At 38.6% G+C, this 20,638-nt stretch overlaps 1 protein-coding gene across 2 annotated transcripts in view; it reads left to right on the top strand.

Moving 5' to 3' along the window:
* The window catches only part of LOC137268389 (NAD kinase-like), a 42,458-nt gene extending 23,792 nt beyond the window's left edge, over positions 1–18,666 (top strand). Inside the window, exons 1-11 of one of the 2 annotated variants that reach the window (XM_067802957.1) lie at positions 417–464; positions 1,776–2,581; positions 9,872–10,001; positions 11,468–11,576; positions 12,099–12,184; positions 13,467–13,569; positions 13,927–14,048; positions 14,588–14,687; positions 14,945–15,102; positions 15,463–15,545; positions 16,616–18,666. In XM_067802957.1, coding sequence (XP_067659058.1) covers positions 2,553–2,581; positions 9,872–10,001; positions 11,468–11,576; positions 12,099–12,184; positions 13,467–13,569; positions 13,927–14,048; positions 14,588–14,687; positions 14,945–15,102; positions 15,463–15,545; positions 16,616–16,799 — 1,104 coding nt within the window. In that variant the 5' untranslated portion in view covers positions 417–464; positions 1,776–2,552 and the 3' untranslated portion in view covers positions 16,800–18,666. Of the gene's footprint in view, positions 1–416; positions 465–1,775; positions 2,582–9,871; positions 10,002–11,467; positions 11,577–12,098; positions 12,185–13,466; positions 13,570–13,926; positions 14,049–14,587; positions 14,688–14,944; positions 15,103–15,462; positions 15,546–16,615 lie in introns of those variants that run through there. The other variant, XM_067802956.1, reaches the window with a different exon arrangement.
* The last annotated feature ends 1,972 nt before the right edge of the window (positions 18,667–20,638 follow it).

Genomic DNA, 20,638 nt, shown 5'->3' with positions numbered 1-20,638 from the left:
TGAATCAGAAGTTCGGCCTTGATTTGCTGTTGGTTTAAATGTATGGTTTAAGGCGGTTTGATATTTGTGTAAGTGTGATACTTAATCATGTTAATGGGTGGGACTCAGCTCCATTATAATGCTAGAATTTATGTTTTATTAAAAAAGTATAATTCCAGTTGTAATGTCTATTATATTTGGTCACTTTCATCATTTAGCCATGACATTTGAGAGAAATTTGACACTGTACAAAAGAATTGTGCAGCAAATGTCAGGGAAATATGTAATTGTGGGATGTAAACACAATTCACTATTCATACCAGTGTTTGTCATTCTTGTGCTCCGACATTTGAACATTTACAGCTGTTACACAATGCTTCACACTTGTCTCCGGTTTCATTTGAAACTTGACTGGCAAGGGATGAAATTCACCCCACAAACAGTAGCTGTAGACTGCACTGAGTGGATCATGATACAGCTAAATGGTGGGTACGGTTCCAGTTTTACCTTGTCATGTTTGTTTTGTTTAGGGTGGTAGTGTTTAACTTCCTAGTTTTGGTGCAGGGAGAGTTCATTGCGGCAGTACATTCAGTAGGGTAACCTGTTTAGGCAGTGTATGTGACTTGGATTTTTGGGAGAGTTCATCGTGTATATCCAGTGTGGTTTGTCAAGATAATCAGCCTACTATGGTAAATGTGTATCTCTGGTGTGGATTGTCAAGGTAATCAGCCCAGTTTAGTAAATGTGTATATCCAGTCTGGATTGTCAAGATAATCAGCCTTACTATGTGCAGTAAATGTGAATATCCAGTCTGGTTTGTCATGATAATCAGCCCAGTTTAGTAAATGTGTATATCCAATCTGGATTGTCAAGGTAATCAACCTTACTATGTGCAGTAAATGTGAATATCCGATCTGGTTTGTCATGATAATCAGCCTTGTGTAGAAAATGTGAATATCCAATCTGGTTTGTCAAGATAATCAGCCTTACTATGTGCAGTAAATGTGCATATCCAGTCTGGTTTGTCAAGATAATCAGCCTTACTATGTGCAGTAAATGTGAATATCCAGTCTGGTTTGTCAAGGTAATCAACCTTACTATGTGCAGTAAATGTCAATATCCGATCTGGTTTGTCATGATAATCAGCCTACTGTAGTAAATGTGAATATCCAGTCTGGTTTGTCAAGATAATCAGCCTTACTATGTGTAGTAAATGTGCATATCCAGTCTGGTTTATCTAGATAATCAGCCTTACTATGTGTAGTAAATGTGCATATCCAGTCTGGTTTGTCAAGATAATCAGCCTTACTATGTGTAGTAAATGTGCATATCCAGTCTGGTTTGTCAAGATAATCAGCCTTACTATGTGTAGTAAATGTGCATATCCAGTCTGGTTTGTTTTATTTTCAAGATAATCTGTCCAGTGTAGTAAATGTGTATATCTGGTCTGGGTTTTTTCAATGTAATCTGTCTTGTGTAGTTAATGTGAATATCTGGTCTGTTTTTTTTCAATGTAATCTGCCAAGAGTAGCAACTGTGTATATCTAACGCGTTCAATGTTAAGGGAGCACATCACCCAGGACTATTTAACTTGTACATCGGGTATATTTAACTTGTATGTAACCAGCCTGTTATATAAATATACCGCTATGAGGGGAAGCTGTTTTCACTGTCATGGTTGCCAAGCACAAATGGATCATCACACGTCTGGACCAGGGCATATTGACACAAATTTTAACCTGATCTTATCCATCACTAACCATTTCTGACTGACGACTTTGAATTTATTTTGACAGAAATCATGGCTGTGAACGTAGACAGCTGACACCTGAGTGGGATTGTTTTGAGAGACAAGGATTTGAAGCATGCCGTCTGTGACACCCCGATGTGTAGGACTGTGCAGAACACTATCGAACTGTGTAGCTAGGACGGTGTAGAACAGTGTTGCTAGGACAGTGTGGAATGCTAGGACAGTGTAGAACACTAAAGTCCAGTGTAGAACACAACAGTCCAGTGCAGAACTGTGTCATGTGACCCGCACAGTAGCCCAAGTGTTGCGTTGTGTATATATCAATAGGGGGGAAGCTAACCGTGACTGGCGTACGTCACACATACCTGTTGACAAAATCAGGAGGAAGCACTTTTGTGCAAAATCACTCACAGCACTGGACTTGTTTTGTTGATGGAAGTCAACAGACTGTTTATGACAGCCTTTCATTATTGGTAACTGCCACTACAATACATCAATACAAGGAGTTACTTCCCTTGTATTCAGAACTATATAATGTATGGAGTTACTGAGAGCTGTTCATTGTTGATTGTGAATGATGCCTATTCTGTGCATTACACATGGTAGATGTTTTTTATCAGCAAGAAACCTATTGCCCCATATCAGTCCTTTGAAGCAGAGCATGTGAACAGAGCTTTAGGACACCTGGGACCAGCTGACAGTTTGGTGAACTGTTGAATGTGGGTGAAGACTGTTAAGCATTTCCAGAGTAGTTTAATATTCTTCCTCCTTCTGGGCCATGCTTGCAAAGTGCTGTTGACGACGATGCTGTCAGTGGCGGATCATGGATGACAATAACAACACCATCTACAGGTTAGTTGTGGGGTCGTGGAAAGTTAATAGACCGGTTATCGTTAATGAAAACACCTGGTCAGCTGTACAGGTGAGTGGCAAGGGATGCAATGTCTACCTGGCTGTATGTGTGAGGGATTTGACTGTATATAGTGGAGCTGGTAGGTCACACCTGAATGGTGATGGTTGATGGTACAGACACTAAGGGTATGTTTATGCATTGGCATATTCAATGGGGTCTGTTCAGATCGAGGGTTTCAAAAATGACTTTAGACCACTGTGAAGATTGTTTTTTGTGTTGGAGCCATGGGAGTCTGGCCACAGCCCTCACCCCTCACCCCCACCTCCACCCCCACCCCACATTTTCAAAATACCTGGACCCACATATGGTTTGTGGAGTACTTACATGTACCCAAGGCAACTCTCTGTAAAATTACACGTTGACCAGAATATGAGGATGTTTCTTCGGGGAATTTAGCAGTCTGAACTGAACGGTTGTTGTAGAGAGAACTCATGCTATGTACTCGAGGTACTGTTGCATGAAATCTTTATCAGAAATGAAAAACTCTGATGTTCAGTGGGAAACTTGGAAATATGGCCTGAAGAGTTGTTTTTATTGTTGTTGATGTTGTTGTTGATGTTGTTGTTGTTGTTGTTGTCGTTGTTGAGAAAACTTGTGATGTGTAAAGAAGGTACTGTTGTATAAAGTCATCTATGACCTGGAATAAGAAAACATCTTACTTTTGAAAACGTAGGTAGGTTGGCAATCTGGGGTGATAGATTGTTGTAGAGAGAATTGATATGTACTGCAGGTACCATTATATGATGTTATCTATGAACTAGAATCAGAAAACAATGATGAACAACTTGGAGGTTTAGCAAAACCAGCTGAACTGTTATTGTAGGGAAAACTCGCGATATGTGAAGATACTGTATGATAACATCTGTTAACTAGAATCTGAAAATACTGATGTACAATCAGGAAGCTTGGCAGTGTGGCCTGAAGGGCTGTTCACAGTAGAGAGAACTCACGATATGTACTCATGGTACTGTTATTCAAAGTCATCTATAAACAGGAATCAAAATACACTGATGTACAATCAGGAAGCTTGGCAATGTGGCCTGAAGGGTCATTATAGAGAAAACTCATGACATGTTCTCCAGGCCCCTCTCTGTGCAGTTTTGTCTTAACTTGAATCAGAATACACTGATATATGCTTATGGAACAAGGCATTTAGTTATATAATGATGAATGGAATGGATATACAACTTCTTAAATATTTACAACACAACATTTCTGAGCTAGTTTTTGCCCCTTCATCAGTTGAATGACAGAATATGGTAAGGAGCAAAATATACAGCATGTACAGGAAGCCAGTGAGATAATATTACAGACTGAGATGTCAAGAGATCAGGGGGATTAAACAGTGTGTTTTGATATGCAAAGTTCAGAGAGTTGAAGTGGTATGTTTATGCAATGACAAGGATTGGACATACATGATATAATTGACTGGGAACCAACAATCAAAACAATGATAGGAAAAAAACATGTGTGAATTACTAATCAAGGTGTGTACAGTGATTAAGGGATTAATTAAACATCGAGAAACTTATACATTGATAGACTTTTATTCTGCGCATGACACATTTGGTAGGAAAACACCCTGATCCGTTTTAATATCAGGTTTGGAGCTGTGGATCCAGATGGCCTCCATAAATTGTCTTTCCCACCAATTGCTAATGTTGACAACCAAAATGTCAGTTTCATCCCAATTTATGGAATAGCTGGGGGTTTCTGATCACATGTTAATCAAGCATCCTAGCCTGAAAGTTTATTGTGGAGAAAACTTCATATATATGCCAGGCACTTTTACAAAAAGTGAAAACTACCTGTTGAAGAGATGGAATATATGAATTAATCCAAACTTGGCCGTATATATTTGTTCTGCGTGTTATCACCCTAATGTGCATCATATTCCATGTTTACTGTACTGGAGTGCATATTCATAAATTTGGGCCATCTTATCAAATATCTGTTGCGGTTATCACTTAGTGATGATAGGTGAATGTGGAACTATTGCACAGCCGAAGGTTATTTGCCAACATACCAAATACACAGCTACTTCAGGATAAACTTGGCAAGCTACACCCTGTGCAAATATATAATGAGTTTGTTGTAGTTGTTCAACTTTTTACAGTGTTTGTGAAGAGATCCGCTGCATTGTGAAAGTCAGATTAACATCTTGTTGCAAAATAACTGCGGTTGACGTCATCCTTTTGCATAATGGGAACATTTCATGTGATGGTGGCCAGCTATAGAGTTACTGAACATTGTTTTCTTTTTCTTTTTAAAAGATATTATAGGTAATATAAATAGCTTAGTATATATCTTAGCGTGTGAAAAGTGATATTTTCGCTGCAGTCACAGAAACTAATAATATGTTCACTACAGTGAAAACACTGCTGAAAAAACTGCTGGTCATATCTTTTCAAGAATGAAAAAAAAAAATCATAATTTTTCCCATGCCCAGAAATATGATCATTAATACACTGAAATACTCTTGAAATCACAGTGAAACATAAACTTCCTTAACTTATTTCTAGATGGTGTAACAAAACTAAAACAGTTAAAAACTCATGTGACTTTTTCCCTGACTGGTGATTTTTTTAACAAAATCACCTCCTGCCATTAGATTTTCTCAGGACAGAAATCTGTAAAAGAAGAAATAAAATTGGTCAAGCATAAGGTGATAGATAATGTGCATTTTAACCTCTAAAAGCTTCCGTGCCTCAAACTTAAAGGTTTGTTGCTATGTGATGGAGTGTATACCATAGTACTCAGTTAAGTATTTAATACCTTTGTTAGTTATGGATAAAAGCTAAGGAGCTTATCTACCAAATGTACTAATGCTGATGGGTTATGAATAAATATCTGTGAACTAACTTTGAGGGATAAAGCTAAAAATTCTTATAAGAAATTGTGATAGATAACATCACAGGAAAGTGTTTAATGCATGGTATGCTGACACTGAAGGGGTGACTGTCAGTGTAGGTACTGCATATGTGTATCCCAGGTACGTTTCTGCATTAAGAAATGTACCCTATACAGAATCATTATACAGAAACGTACATAGTACCCTAAATGACACATGAGTTCATATCTCACAAAACAAAACCGAAACCGCGTGCAGTTATTCATGTTCAGCTAATGGCGAGTAGTATAGTTGTACAATATGTTGTGAAATATTTGTTACTGTGTATGCTCGCTACTTATGTAAGACATTCAAATGTATCTAACTGTATGACAGTTTGATGAAGAAATTGACACAAAGCAGAATGGACCCTTCCTAGAGCAAGTTCTGCATTGGATTTTGGTTATTTTACATTTCTTTATACAATTTTCATATTAGTAATCTCACAGATGATCGTTCACTCCGTTACGTCTGTGCAAATTCACCATGTTTGATTAAAGCGTCTCATAAAATCCACGAAGCATGACAATATTACTGTATCATAAACAATCACATACAGTGGACTCTGGCAATATCGGCCTCTGTAAACATCAGCACTTTGTCAAAACCGGCATATTTATTTGGTCCTGAGTGGTGCTGGTAATGACAGAGTCCACTGTATTGTGATCATTGATTACACAGTTTTGTCATATGATGTAAAATGCATCCTGAAGCTGAACTGTGTGATCTGCAAGCCATAGAGTTCATGCTTTTGTAACAAAAGTTCATGTACTGCTTCAACTAAGTATGTGCCAGATAGCTTAGTCATTTGTGTAGTTTTGGCTACCAAGTTGTACGTGTTCACCTCTGATTTTCATGTGCACTTGTGAAAATGACCTGACAATTCAATGTCATCTGTAAAATGGAGTGTGTTTGTTTGCAGTTTATAACTTGACAGACTGAGATGCGGATATGGGAGTGAACCAGTATGATTAACAATCTGTATGAAAATAATTTCTCTCTCATATGACTGGGCCTTTGTTGATGTCTCCAGCTACATATCATTTGAACCCAAACTAAACAATCTTTATGACAATGACGTCTCTCTTGTATCACTGGGTATTTGTTGATGTCTCAACTCTATAAATTTGCTGTTATTCTGATCATATGAACCCAAAGTACCTTTGTGACAATGATTTCTCCCTGGTCTGACAGAGCCTTATTTCATGGGTGGAAATAAACCATTGCCTGAACAGTCCAGTGTATTTTTCTGTTGGGCAAGCAAATTTGTACATCACACTGTACCGGTGTCCAGTTGATTTTCCAATGTTAATTATATTGCTTATTTAAGAAATTGGCCAGTGTAGTGGGAAAAATTATCAGGGAAAGTGATTTTCGATGTACAACTGTACCAGATGACACTAGCATTTTTAACATTATTTCCACCTCTGCTTTGCTGTCTCCAACTCTGTTAATTTAGTTATTATGATCCTCAACTGCCCAAGGTGTTCCGATGATGTTTGACAACCTGTCATGACAGTTTTCTTATGTGTAATTGATTCTTAAGGCTGAAAATCCATGTGCAAAATCAGGACAACTTTGAGCAATGTCTATGAATACACTACCTCTATTACAAGAATTCTGTGTTTGGCTATCAGTCACCTGAGACGATAGTGAAGGGCTAATGATGTAATGTAAATAGTAAATTATACACAGTGATAACTATTGTTTAATTTTAGTTGCCTGGGAACAAGAATGTCAATCACGACAAAGTGCATATTTTCGATCAGAGCTATTTTGACAGTTTATCTCGCCACATGACATATGCGCTGACATTGTTTGTCATGATTTATGATATTGATAAGCAAGTCAGATTGTTAATGCATCACATCTCATTCACGAGCTGAATTCTCATGGTTGTACCTTATTATTTTATTGGATCAGCGTGCACTCAGATGTCATTATCACCCCCTCTGGAGTATAGTTATGTGATTACATGAAGTGCAAGGTTTACTGACACATCACCATCTCATAATACTGGGTACCCATCTTCTGATATGTCAGGGGCTGTTGGGAAGCCTAGTGGGTAAAGTGTTGGCTTGCCATGCTGAAGACCCATGTTCGAATCCTGACATGGGCACAATGTGTAAAGCCCATTTGTGTTGTTCCTCTGCTGTGATGTTGCTGGAATATTGCTGAAAGGTGCATAAAACCAAACTCAGCCTGTCAGTCCACTGATAGGTCAACAGAGGAATATTAGAAACAAAGTCTCAAACCAAAGGAGACACCAGATGTAACCTGTGTTTCAGTGGGACCAGTCCCTTGGAACTCTGAGGAGCCAGGTGGTCGAACATGCTCACCCGTCCAGCTACTCCATATGCCTGCTTTGTTTTACGTCATCAAATTTGTGACCTGTGACCTGTGCACTGGACCACATGCTCAAAACATGAAGTGAGAGTCCAGTGGGCAGGGATTTATTGTGTTTGTGATGTATGTTGTGTAAGTGTGCTTGTTTGGTATGTGAGTGAGTGAGTTTAGTTTTATGCCGCTTTAACATGTTTAAGTAATATTCCAACAATATCATTCCAGGGTACACCAGAAAATAGACTTCACACATTGTACCAATGCAGAGTTCCCCAAAGAGCGGTGTAAATCTAAACTCACTCACTCATTCACTCATCAAAAACCTGATTTCAGGATTTCCTTACACATTAGTTACAGATGACCTGTTGTGATGTATCTTATAAACCGTTTCACCTGTAAAGAATTGATCTTTGACAACCCTACTAGGAAGATAGAGCCAATGATGTCAATCACTGGTTTATCTGGTCCAGATTTTATTATTTAAAGACCACTGTCATATGGCTGGAAAATTGCTGGATGCAGTGCTAAGCAACAAGGGAAACAAAGATAAATACCAGTGATATTAAACCAAAATCACTGACACTGAAGTCATGTCAGCACTCATGTATCACAGTTTCCGAGCATGTCATACAGACATCATTCAGCAATAGCTCCATAAAGAGATGCTTCCTGTGAGCTCCACTATTATTCTGATGGAGACACTGCTTCCAGTTCAGTCATTAGTCAGCTGAAATACCTATAGCATGACATTCAGATGTTCTGAGCCTCTTGTTTAGTCACAAAATCGATTTCAGTTTTGTCACCCCTTTTTTGTGTTACAGTAAAGTGTTTCAGACCTTTTGTAGGTAACTAAGTATCACTGATTACAAGATATTAGAGAGCTCTGTAGCTACCCTTCACTGTAGTTTGCTGGTAGACAAACAGATTGACAAACTGCTGGACAGATAGGCAGGTAATGTGACCTTTAGTTCATCATGTCAGTGAATAAATACTTCCCCTCAGTCGTTATGGCAGACAGTGTGACTCAGTCAGATATTTACACATGTGTACAGGGCACTACATTCATTTTCTTATGGACAGACCATCTTTTCACTTTTGAATGATAAAGAATGCCTGACACACACCTTAGAAAATGACATGCACAAGAGGACAAGCACATACTTAATATAGGAGAAATACAAGCACTCACTTGAGATGAGGACAAGCACTCACTTGAGATGAGGACAAGTACATACTTATGATAAGGACAAGCACTCACTTCAGATGAGGACAAGCACATACAGTAAAGAGAAGCACACATGTAAGGACAAGCACTCATGTCAGATGAAGACAAGCACTCACTTCAGATGAGGACAAGCACATACAATAAAGAGAAGCACGCATTTAAGGACAAGCACTCATGTCAGATGAGGACAAGTGCATATTTACGATAAGGACAAGCACTCACATAAGCTCAAGCACTCACATACACATACCTAAAATAAGGCAAATGTAAGATAAGGACTGTCACATGCTTAAACTGAGGGTAATCGTGTGTCAGGTTTATGAATGGCATTCAGAAGTCATAAGACTAAGAGTGTCTTATGGATATCATCCTCATTACAACATTTTTGGAGTATATCCTCACTCTTTCATCAGTTGGATGGTCACATGATATACTCTGAAATATTCTTGAAAAATACAGACATTAACGTCCATAGAGCTCTCATCCTGACACTCATGTATTTAAGATAAGGACAAGCACACACTGGAGGTAGGGACATGGACTATCAACACTGCAACAAAACAATAAATTTGTACCAAGGACTAGAATAGTCTCAGGTTACCTGATGATGATTTTCTCCAAAGCGCTTCATGAACTAACATACTCTTGATTCCGATCTGAGTTGTGTATTTAACTTAAAGAACACAGTAATGTAAGTTTCACATGTCCAGAGAAGGTAAATATTATTTATAGCAGTAGAATTCATAATAAGTTTCAGTGTGATTTTTTCAGAACCATTCCCGACCCAGGCTGTCAGAAGTTGAAGTGGCACAAACCTCCCCTGTCTGTCCTGGTGGTCAGGAAGATGTTTGATGAGTCCATTATCATTCCATTCAAAGACCTCATTGTATGGCTTATAGAGGTGAGACAAGTTGGCAAATACTGTAAATCATTAAAGCATTTTATTTTTTGTGAAAAATGTGTCTGTACTCTTCTCGCATTATTATAATGACCAGTTTTCACATTAATGCAGAAACATGCATTTTTCACACCAAAAAATAATTAGACCACACAAAAAATATTTTGCACACATGTTTTGGATGCATAGATTCTGATGTACATAATTTTAAAAAGTACCTTAAAACCACATCATAGAGACAAACAGTCAGTTTTAACATGATTCAGGATTGTACTGAAAATTTCATGTGCAAAAGATTTGGCATATATATTTATAATTTTATATCTGCATGCACTCATACAAAACCTACTGTGGTCACTGAATGACACATTTCAGCTTTTGACAGCAGAAGACATAAACCTATTGTATTCTTTATTGTCTTCATGTTAGCATTCATCATAGTCATGGTGGAAGTGTTGACACTAAACATCACACCATAACAAATCACTTTAGTACAAGTATCTCAAGTCACATGTAATTATCACTGCTTGCAATCAGTGGGCATTGTTTCAAGTCACTCAAGCATATCAGACCAGACATTTCCAACCACACAGGATCATTTCACTATCTTTGCTCACCTTTGAAGTGTCAGATTGCATTTGTAAATTATAAATTCTTACAAGACAGGTACAAAAAAGCAATCTCATTATTAAACATGGCAATGTAATCTAAACATTGTTAACTCATTTCCATTCATTGCTTGACAAGATTCAATTCAAGTTATTTGGTAAATAACAAGTGTGAAAAGAAAAGGAACGTGAAAGGTTCATGATGTCACATTTTATTATCAACACAGATTCCTGAGCTCGCATTCATTTTATTATGCATTTTAGACTACACTCTTACACTCGCATTACATTTGTGATGTATTAATTTCATGATTTGCAGTACCAGTTTTCAATAAGTGTTTTAAGTTCTTCGTTTGTTTGTTTGTTGGTCTGTTTGTTGACTTGTTAGTAGCAAAGAATCTTGATGCGGTGAGGTACTATGGACTTCAGTAGTTACACAATTTCTGTCACAAACTACTTCTTGTATGGATCTCTGTAGAACCAGGACACAGAATATTCCTTCTGCAGAAGGAGTGAGTGGGTGGGTGGGTGAGTGAGTGAATGAGTGAGTGAGTGAGTGAGTGAGTGAGTGAGTGAGTGAGTTTTACGCAGCATTCAGCAATATTTCAGCTATATGGCAACAGTCTGTAAATAATCGAGTCTGGACCAGACAGTCCAGTGATCAACAACATGAGCATTGATCTGCACAATTGGGAACCGATTACAGTGTCAACCAAGTCAGCGAGCCTGTCCATCCGATCCCATTAGTCTCACTTATACAGGCTCAAAACACTAGCTACTTTAACCTTCACTTACTTTGACAGAGACTCATGACACTAAGCATTTACACAGATCCGGACTAAGCTGACGTATGTGTTTCAGGAGAAGAATATGGTGGTGTATGTAGAGGAGAAGGTTCTGGAAGACACGAGTAAACTGTTCCGAAACAACAGCCAGGATCTTCTGTCCAAGATACAGACATTCAGAGAAGGTGAGTCACAACAAAACAATTTTGTGTACGTATTGTCGGGAATTTTTTTAGCTTGCAAGCAACTTTTATGCAATATCCTCACTTATTTTCGAAGCATTAAAGTCCTGATGACATTAGTGTTGCTGATAAACCATGGTTAAATCACTTTAGTAGGTCCAGGTACTGAATACCGTGCAACAGGCTCAAAGTGGTATTGTACCTCGCTCGCTCGCTCGCTCGCTCCCTCACTCACTCACTCACTCACTCACTCACTCACTCACTCACTCACTCACTCACTCACTCACTCACTCACTCACTCACTCACTCACTCACTCACTCACTCACTCACTCACTCACTCACTCACTCACTCACTCACCCACTCACTCACTCACCCACCCACCCACCCACCCACTCTCAGTTGAATTCATGTAATGACACTTCAGATAGTACTGACAGTGATCACAATGTTTAACATTAACGCTTTACCATATTTGTGCTACTGCCAATAATGAAAGCTAATGGACAGGTGATGTTTGTTGCAGGTGAGGAAGATCTTACTGACAAGATCGACTTCATTGTGTGCCTCGGTGGTGATGGAACACTGCTCTATGCCTCGTCTTTATTTCAAGTAAGTCCATGATGATTTAAGGAGTTAGCCTGATAATTTAAAAAGTAAAACACACATGTGAGTCTCTCCGTGAGAAGCTAATTAATTTGCCGCACATATGCGTCTCTCGGCCTTAATGAGTGAAGGAGTTAGCTAGTCTGGGTCTCCTTACACAAAGTGCCTGACAAATGTACCTAAGATTGACCCCCAGTTTACTTACCTTTGAGAGTTTCTTACTATATGTGTTTATCTGTTGTTATTATGCTAATTTTTGTATAGCACCGATATTCAACTGCGTGAAGATGCTTTTTTTTTTATCATTATATGTCCATCACTAGAGCACATCATATTTTCAGTCTCAATTCCCTGGGGATCATACAACTAGGCACACCAAATTAATGTGGCTTTCCCGTCCTTATGAGGTACCCTTTCACAGCTGGGTGGACTGGGACACAAAGTCATCTTTGTTCGTTAAAGTGCACAGGGTTATGTTCTGTACACTAGGGCTGTGACAACACATAAAGAGTCCTTCGCCTGCTGAATTGTTTCCACACTTTCTAGTCTTGGCTCTGTTAAAATGTGGGTGATTTCAAATAGTTTGCTTGAGAGTAGTATTGACGGCTTTAAATGGAGTGGTATAGATTGAACTGTATGATCTGTGTGACAACGACAGCAGTGATGCATGGGGCTGCAGAACAAGGGAGATAACTCATCAGGCAATATATTGTCATTTCTGATGGAGAATAAATTAGGATGCGTTAGGCTTTATCTAACTCATTTATGTTCTCATTTTTAATTTGCCTGACCCATAAAAATGTTTTAGAACACTTCAGTACCAAACAAAAAAATGGATGAAGAAAATTAAAATTTGTTGTGTGTGAAGTAGTGTCTTTGAACATATGTATCAAGACTTACATGCCAAGATTCTTTGGAAATATTGGGTAGATGTGGCAGTAAGGATTTGGTTGAATATCAGCTTGAGGGTGGTCTGTCTGTATGTAATAAGTCTGGTGGTTGAAATTACCTCCCCTTGATCCAACCAGCGTGAGTGCATTTGGTTTTTCCTCTGTTTTTATATCCAGCATTACCTCAGGTGACACCAGAAATGCCTTTCACATGTCATGTGGGGAATTGCACTGTGTGATGAATGAATGGTTTAACCACTGGGCTACCCTACTACTATCTAAACTTGCTGATATAATAATAACAATGGACATTTGTGAAGTTTTCAATCACTTATGCCTGAATAAAGCACTGAGATTTTTAGTCATTATATTTGAGTACTGTGTGTTTGTCTCGTCAGCAAAGTGTTCCTCCCGTGATGGCCTTCAACATGGGGTCCCTCGGCTTCCTCACTCCATTCCATTTCTGCAACTTCCAGGAACAAGTCACCAGCGTTTTGCAAGGTATGGATATTGGTGTGTTTCCCCAACAAGAGATGTCAGACTTGCTTGATAGTTGCAGTAGCATGCATTAAGGAGAACGTGGAGATCATTTAGAAGTCGGTATGATGAAGAGGAACACGCTTTATGGATAGACTTCTTTATTGCACAGAGGCAGAGTTTCGGTGTAGATGTTAACACTGTTATCCAGCAGGAAACGCTACGTCTTTTGAACTAAAGAAATTGTCTATCCTGAAAAAATGCTCTTCTCCTTCTGTTAGTCAGTTAGTGCCCTGGTTTGTTAAAACACGATTTCATTGGTTTTATGCTAGTAGCCATATTTGATTACCATTCTTATCATTCAGGATGATTTTGTTTCAGGTGATGCATCCCTGCTTTTGAGATACCGCCTCAAATGTGTTGTATGTAATCAGGGATCGGAGTGTTCCAGAATACCTCATGTAAAAAATATAGACAAGAAATGTGGAGATGCCCATATATTGGTAAGTATACGTACCTGTTGCCTTCACATTGAGTATTCTTGTTTCATATGACATTGTGTAGAGCCAGTGGTTCCAGTGTGTTGTCAATGATTGACTAATTGCTGGCCAGAAACATGCCCGGAAATTCAGTGGTGACTTTGTTCATGACATGTCATCATACCCAGCAGACATGGGTTACTGTAGACAATATCAACTTTAATGTCTACTATTGCTGAGAAAGGTGTTAACACCTTCACTGCCTTCATGAGTATGCTGGTAGTATCAATTCTGGTCATATTTGCCACTGTGACTTATCCTGTAGCTATGTACGTGGTATCTTAAAACATATTTTCTATGTTGGCAAACAGGCACAAGAGGAAAAAGTCTCCAGGTGTTCTTTGTTACCACCAGTAGACTATTGCTTGTTGTGCTTCTTTTGTCAACCTGTTTTAAATTGTTTTAGAATACCGAAGTATACGAGGTAACTCATAGTGCAGTCAAAGTGTTAACAGACTGACAAAAATAAACCCAATGGCACAGTGTTAATGTTGCTGTTTCAGGTGCTCAATGAAGTTGTGATAGATCGAGGGCCTTCCCCATATTTGTGCAATATAGATCTGTATATAGAGAGTCGTCTTGTCACGTCAGTACAGGGAGACGGTAAGTGAAAATTTCAGTTTCCTATGACCATTCTTGATGGTTCAGCTAACCCCAAACCATCCAGTGACTTGACTGTCTAAATATACTGAGATAAACATATAAAGAAACACAGGAAAATTCAAGCATCCCTTTAATATTTTCCAGTTTTCATCAAAAGCTTTTAATGAGATGAAGTCCGAGAATGAATAAAGGAACAGTGTTTTGAATTGGTGTTCCCTAATTTGTTTCTCTCAGTATATGTCCGAAACCTCTTTCAGGCTTGATCATCTCCACACCAACGGGTAGCACGGCATATGCGGTTGCAGCAGGTGCTTCGATGATTCATCCCAACGTTCCCTGTATCCTCATCACGCCCATCTGCCCTCACTCACTCTCATTCAGGCCGGTTGTAGTCCCGGCTGGTGTGGAAATCAAAGTGAGTGCAATTAAAAGCCGTGTCTTTCAGAAGGGTGATGGCGATCTGGATGTGTTGTACAAATAGTGTAGTGAGGATCCTGGGATATGGTCTAGTGAAGGCTACTTATAGACTGGTAAAATTGTGATGTCGGTGAAGTCTATGCATCACATTAACAGCTTCTAAGTGAGATGAAGGGGGATAACTCAAGTAAAAAAAAATGATGCAGTTTTGAGAATTGCAGGAAATTGTCTCTTTGGATTGCCAAAATGTTGTAATGTTCAAACTAGAAAAGTTATGTAACTTGCCATTTCAGGTGTTATAGTGTTCCTGAACGTGTTCACCTTCACAAATTTTATAAGCATGTGTTTGATTGTTCAGATTATGGTGTCACCTGAGGCTCGGAACAACGCCTGGGTTTCGTTTGATGGCCGAAACAGACAGGAAATTCAGCAAGGAGACACGTAAGTTTTTACTGCTATGTAGTGTCGGTTTGTCTTAGTTTTTTTTTTAAACATGCGATCTCATGGCGCTAAAAATGCTATTACCATTGAACATAAATGATAATAAAAGTGACCCACAATCGACACTCAAAACTCTAAACATGAGTGAGATCTAAACATTCTGTCCCATTGATAACTATCACTTAATCAATGATGATACAAATAAGAAAAAACACACTCTTGTAGCAAAGTAAACTGTTGTCATTAGAGATACAGGGTCTTCTTAACATTGCATCAGTGGAAGCCACGGTGGTGACTTAGCAGGTAAGGTGGCTGACTTTGTGTCCTAGCAGTTAGGTATCTGACACTGACAATATGGGTTCAAATCCTGGATTGGACTCAACCTAACAAAAGTACTAGAATCTGTACTTTACTGAGAAAGTGTAATCCCATCTATCATATATATAACATGTTACATTTGAACTCTTTCTAAAAGGCATTGTGTATTGATTGTATCACAGATTATTTACAATCATAATTTTAGGTACTGTTTCAACTTTATTGCAAAAATATTCGTGTTCATCTGATTGTTACTCCCAGAATATATAATTAAAGGATTACATCCGGCGCTTTTAATCTCTGCTGATAAAGGAATAGCTGGAATACAGAAAATAAGTGACATTGAAAATGTAAACCAAGGTATACAGGCATTGTAGGCATATTCTATTCTAAATTTCATGTTTTCCTAAAGCAAGTTTGAAAAAACCCAAACTCCTATTACTGCAGGGAACATACCACCAAGCACACTAGAGCAGAACAAAATATTTACAGATTAATGTTTTAGCCTTGAAATTTAGATGTGGAATGAACTACTGTTTCCGAAAAACAAGTTTTTTTTTAGTTTTTGTCTTAGGTTATAGCATTATAAACTCCCTTCAAGTCCAGAAGTGAACACTGCATCACCATAGTTACTGCAACCGACTTACCCTCACTTCAAAGGCTATACCTCAACATGGTAATGTACCTGGTTTCCTCACAGTGTATATATCATGGCTATATTAGCTACAACCAACTCTCTCGATCATTTCCAGGCTACGTATCACCACAGCGATGTATCCAGTTCCCTCGGTTTGTGCCAAGGACCAGATAGATGACTGGTTCGATGGTCTGGCAGATTGCCTCCACTGGAACGTTCGGCGGCAACAGAAGACGTTACCTTCATTACCCAGCACGACTAGCTTGGACTCTGTCATCTTAGACCCTGACAGCAACTGACCAAAGTGATTGTGAAAGGACAAGAGAAGTCAGTCTGAGCAGGATATATATGTCATAACATTGCTTTTATAGACAGGGACTCACTGACCAGAAACTGTGGTAGTGTAATCTGTGATCACTGCTGAAGGTCATCTGATTTATATAACTGACCTCATGAAGAGCAAGATCAAGGCTGTGATTAACAAGACACCATGATTAAACAACTTCTGTATGCGTTCAGATTCATGAATGGATATTTGGCAGGTGGTAAAGATGTGTGAGCTCAAGACAACCTGGGTGTCCAGGAGTGCACATTTGTCGGAATGTCTTCATGTCTAGTTGTCCAGATATCCAGGTGTCAGGGGGATTTTGTGGCTGTGTCCTTTTGTCTGTGTATCTAGGTGTCATTCTGTCCTGATGTGCATGGGCGTATGTATCTACTTGCCAGAGTGTCCGACCGAATATCCAGGTGTCAAGGTGTCTGTTTATCCTGGTGTCTGCGTGTTTGTGCATCTAGGTGTCATGAACAGGTGTCTGTGTTTGCAGGTGTGTGTATGTATCCAAGTGTGTGTGTCCAGGTGTCTGTGTATCCAGGTGTCTGTGTGCGCAGGTGTCTGTATCTCCAGGTGTGTGTGTATCCTGGTGTGCTAGATATCCATGTGTGCAGGTGTCTGTATATCCAGGTGTGTGTGTGTATCCAGGTGTCTGTGTATGTAAGGATCAAGACACCTGATATCCCTGTGTCTTAAAAAGAGGTACCTGTGTGTCAAGGTGTCAGAATATGCTGGTGACATGGTATTGAGCTGTCCTGGTGTCAGGATGTCTGTATAAGGGTGTCGGGGCATCCAGTAACCCTATCTTTGGTTGGCATGGCATCAAAGTGTCAACATTTCCTGGCAGTCAGTGTGCTGAACTTGAAGGTTTTGAAATTGGACAGGTTTCCTCATGAGTAATAGAATCACATCTGTTTTTGATGCAGATGAAAATCTTGATTTTTTGATAGAATGGAATCATTTTATGGTACTATGTGATTGTATGAAAGGTCTTTTGAAAGCCAGTAATGAGTTTTACACGCAAAACTGTAGTGCAATAACACCAGGTTCACCAGGAAAGAGGATAACGTCTTGTCACATTATACACTGACACCACTGTCTGGTAGATATATGTACATATACACAGTCTCATGCAAATGGCGGTGTGTTCTGCTATTGTACACTTTAGTCAAATGGCATTTGGAATCACATCAAATGTGTAACCTTGTTAACTGTCCTCAATGTTTTAAATACCTGAGAAAGAAATGTGAAAAAGAGCTATATTGTTATTCATGGTGTCTTTCTGAACTGAATCAGTTGGTTTATTATTTATCCTGTTAGTTGTTCATCTATCATATATATGTATATATATGACCAAAACATTGTTTTAGTTCATGTTTTATAATTCACTCGGTGAGGCAATTTGGGAAATAGATGAGGTTGTCCATTTTCACTGACCGCTCAACATTCCTGAAAACTGACATAGTTCAAACATGAAAACATGTCAAATATTTTGTAACTACGTTTAGAGATATGGCATGTTTGACTTTTGTATTTCAACTTCTTTCAGTGCTGCTGTGTAGTTATGTGAAACAAATTGTCACATTGAGCTGTCTCTAACATCAAACAAAGCATCTAGTGAATAGTAGAGGTGTCATTTTATCATGGCAAAATGCAAAATTGTAAACAAATATTTGTCAGTGCTTTTTACTGTTTGATGGAGTAAATGTTGATAAATGGAAAATAACAAAATACAGCTGAACTTTCAGTTTCAAGGCAGATTTATCTCCTCGCATGTCAAAATACTTGTACTTAGGAATACTTCAATTTTCAAGAGACATGGCAGGAAGAGGAAATACATTTTATTTGTTCACTATCTATTCATTTCAGAAAACATGGAAAATTTAAAGACTATATGTCCATTTCCCAACTAGAAAACCAAATCATGAGGTTAATGTATTGCATCACTTGTACGTTTCTTCCTCTCGGCACCTAGCTGCTTTTGTTTTTCATTGTTGTATGCTTCACCAGTTGAAAAAGTGGTGCACGTTACAGTCAGAATAAATGTTGAGAAGCAGAGTCATGTCAGACAGTCTTTTTGCAATAATAATATGAACGTTGCTGTGTGTTTTCAAAACAAGTTTCTTTTGTCAGAACATATGTTCCTAATCTCAGCAGTCTTCCTGCATTATTCATGAAACATCATCCACACCATCCAGGAGCAGCCATATACCAAGTGTCTGTGACCTAAAATTTGATATGGACAAGTACAGTGTGGAGCTGGAAGCAGACATGTTAAATGAATTCCTGTAGCTGTAAGACCTGTAGCACTAATGGGGAGATAACTCTGATTTCCTTTCCCTTGCTTGGTATGATCTACACATGGCAAAGCATCTTAATCAGAACCTGATGTTGGATGTTGTGTTTCTCAAACTGAGAAACAGTGGAACTTTCTGATCAGCATCTGATTTTATGTGTTGAATTTCTCAAATTGAGACTTGTTACATTGGAATCATTATTATCATTGATGCTATGTCCTACTAGAACCTCAGCTAACTTGGCAGAGGTAGGAATCCCAGCTCTAAATGACATAGATAGTTCTCCACAATAATTATCAGAAAAATGTGGTGATCATTGACTATATATTGGTATATTACTGAATCAGTCCACCAGAATTGTCAATCACTTAAGTCAAATGAAAGAATATGCAAATAGTTTTGTTTGTGAAAGATGCAGTAATTCAACATGTAAGCACATTTTCCTGCTGTGATGTTTCTGTGATGTTGCTTAAACCTGTGTAAAATCAACTCTGGAATTGTATAGAGAAACACGTAAGAAACTTGTATTCGAGACGTTAATCACAAGGCCGGATTTACTAGTCACTTGATTCATTAAATAATCTTCATTAAATATTGTATGAAATGATGTGTATTCTCTGTGTTGACACGGAAATCCATGATTGGGCATTAGGTCTTCCCGCAGCTGTAGATGTGGCATCAATAGATTTTAGCCGTAAATAAGGTTGTTGCTGCATGTACAGTTTGTTCAGTGGAACCCCTCTGTGGTCACTTATCTGTTGACCTGTGACATTCTGGGCTAGAGTGGGTCTTCAGCAGCCCATGCTTGTCGTAAGAAGTGACTGATAAGATTGATGGTTGAGCGTGATGACATGGTTGACACATGCCATCCTTTCCTATTTTTGTAGATCTATGCTCATGATGTTAATCACTGGATTTTCAGACTTCATTATTTAGATTGACATAATATAGCTGGAGAACTGCTAAGTGTTCAGTTGAACAAACAAACAAACAAACAAACATTTGTCTGCCAGAAGCATCTCCATGTCATTTGGTTCATCAAAACTAAACATCCACATCATTTGGATGTTTCTTCAAGGATTGTCTCTCATAAAACAGATTTCCTTCAAAACAGTGTTAAACCTATCTCGCTCACTCATCCCAGCTGCCATTACCACCTGCCCATCAATTCATGTGAAGCTGAGGACACTGCCGATACCTTGAGGGAGTGGTATCTTTATCATTACATAGCCTCATCAGTAGGTTGGATTGTAGGATATAATTTCACTTACATCTAGTCGCTGAAATGAGCATATTGTACTGAAAAGAAATCTTAAATTATCTTAATAAAATATAATGAAAAGGATTCAAGAGACTTTCTTCAGTTAAAGAAAATAGGCAATTAGGCCAGACCAATCTTATCTCTAGTTTTATGGATCCATTGGTCACGTTTATTCAAGACTAAGAAAACGTTAGAAGTAATTTTCCCTGCTCAAAAACAGAATTCTAATGTTGTATTCAAAATGTAAGC

Source organism: Haliotis asinina, chromosome 16 (genome assembly GCF_037392515.1).
Source record: "Haliotis asinina isolate JCU_RB_2024 chromosome 16, JCU_Hal_asi_v2, whole genome shotgun sequence".
Lineage (NCBI taxonomy): Eukaryota > Metazoa > Mollusca > Gastropoda > Lepetellida > Haliotidae > Haliotis > Haliotis asinina.
This window is presented reverse-complemented; position numbering and strand designations above follow the sequence as displayed.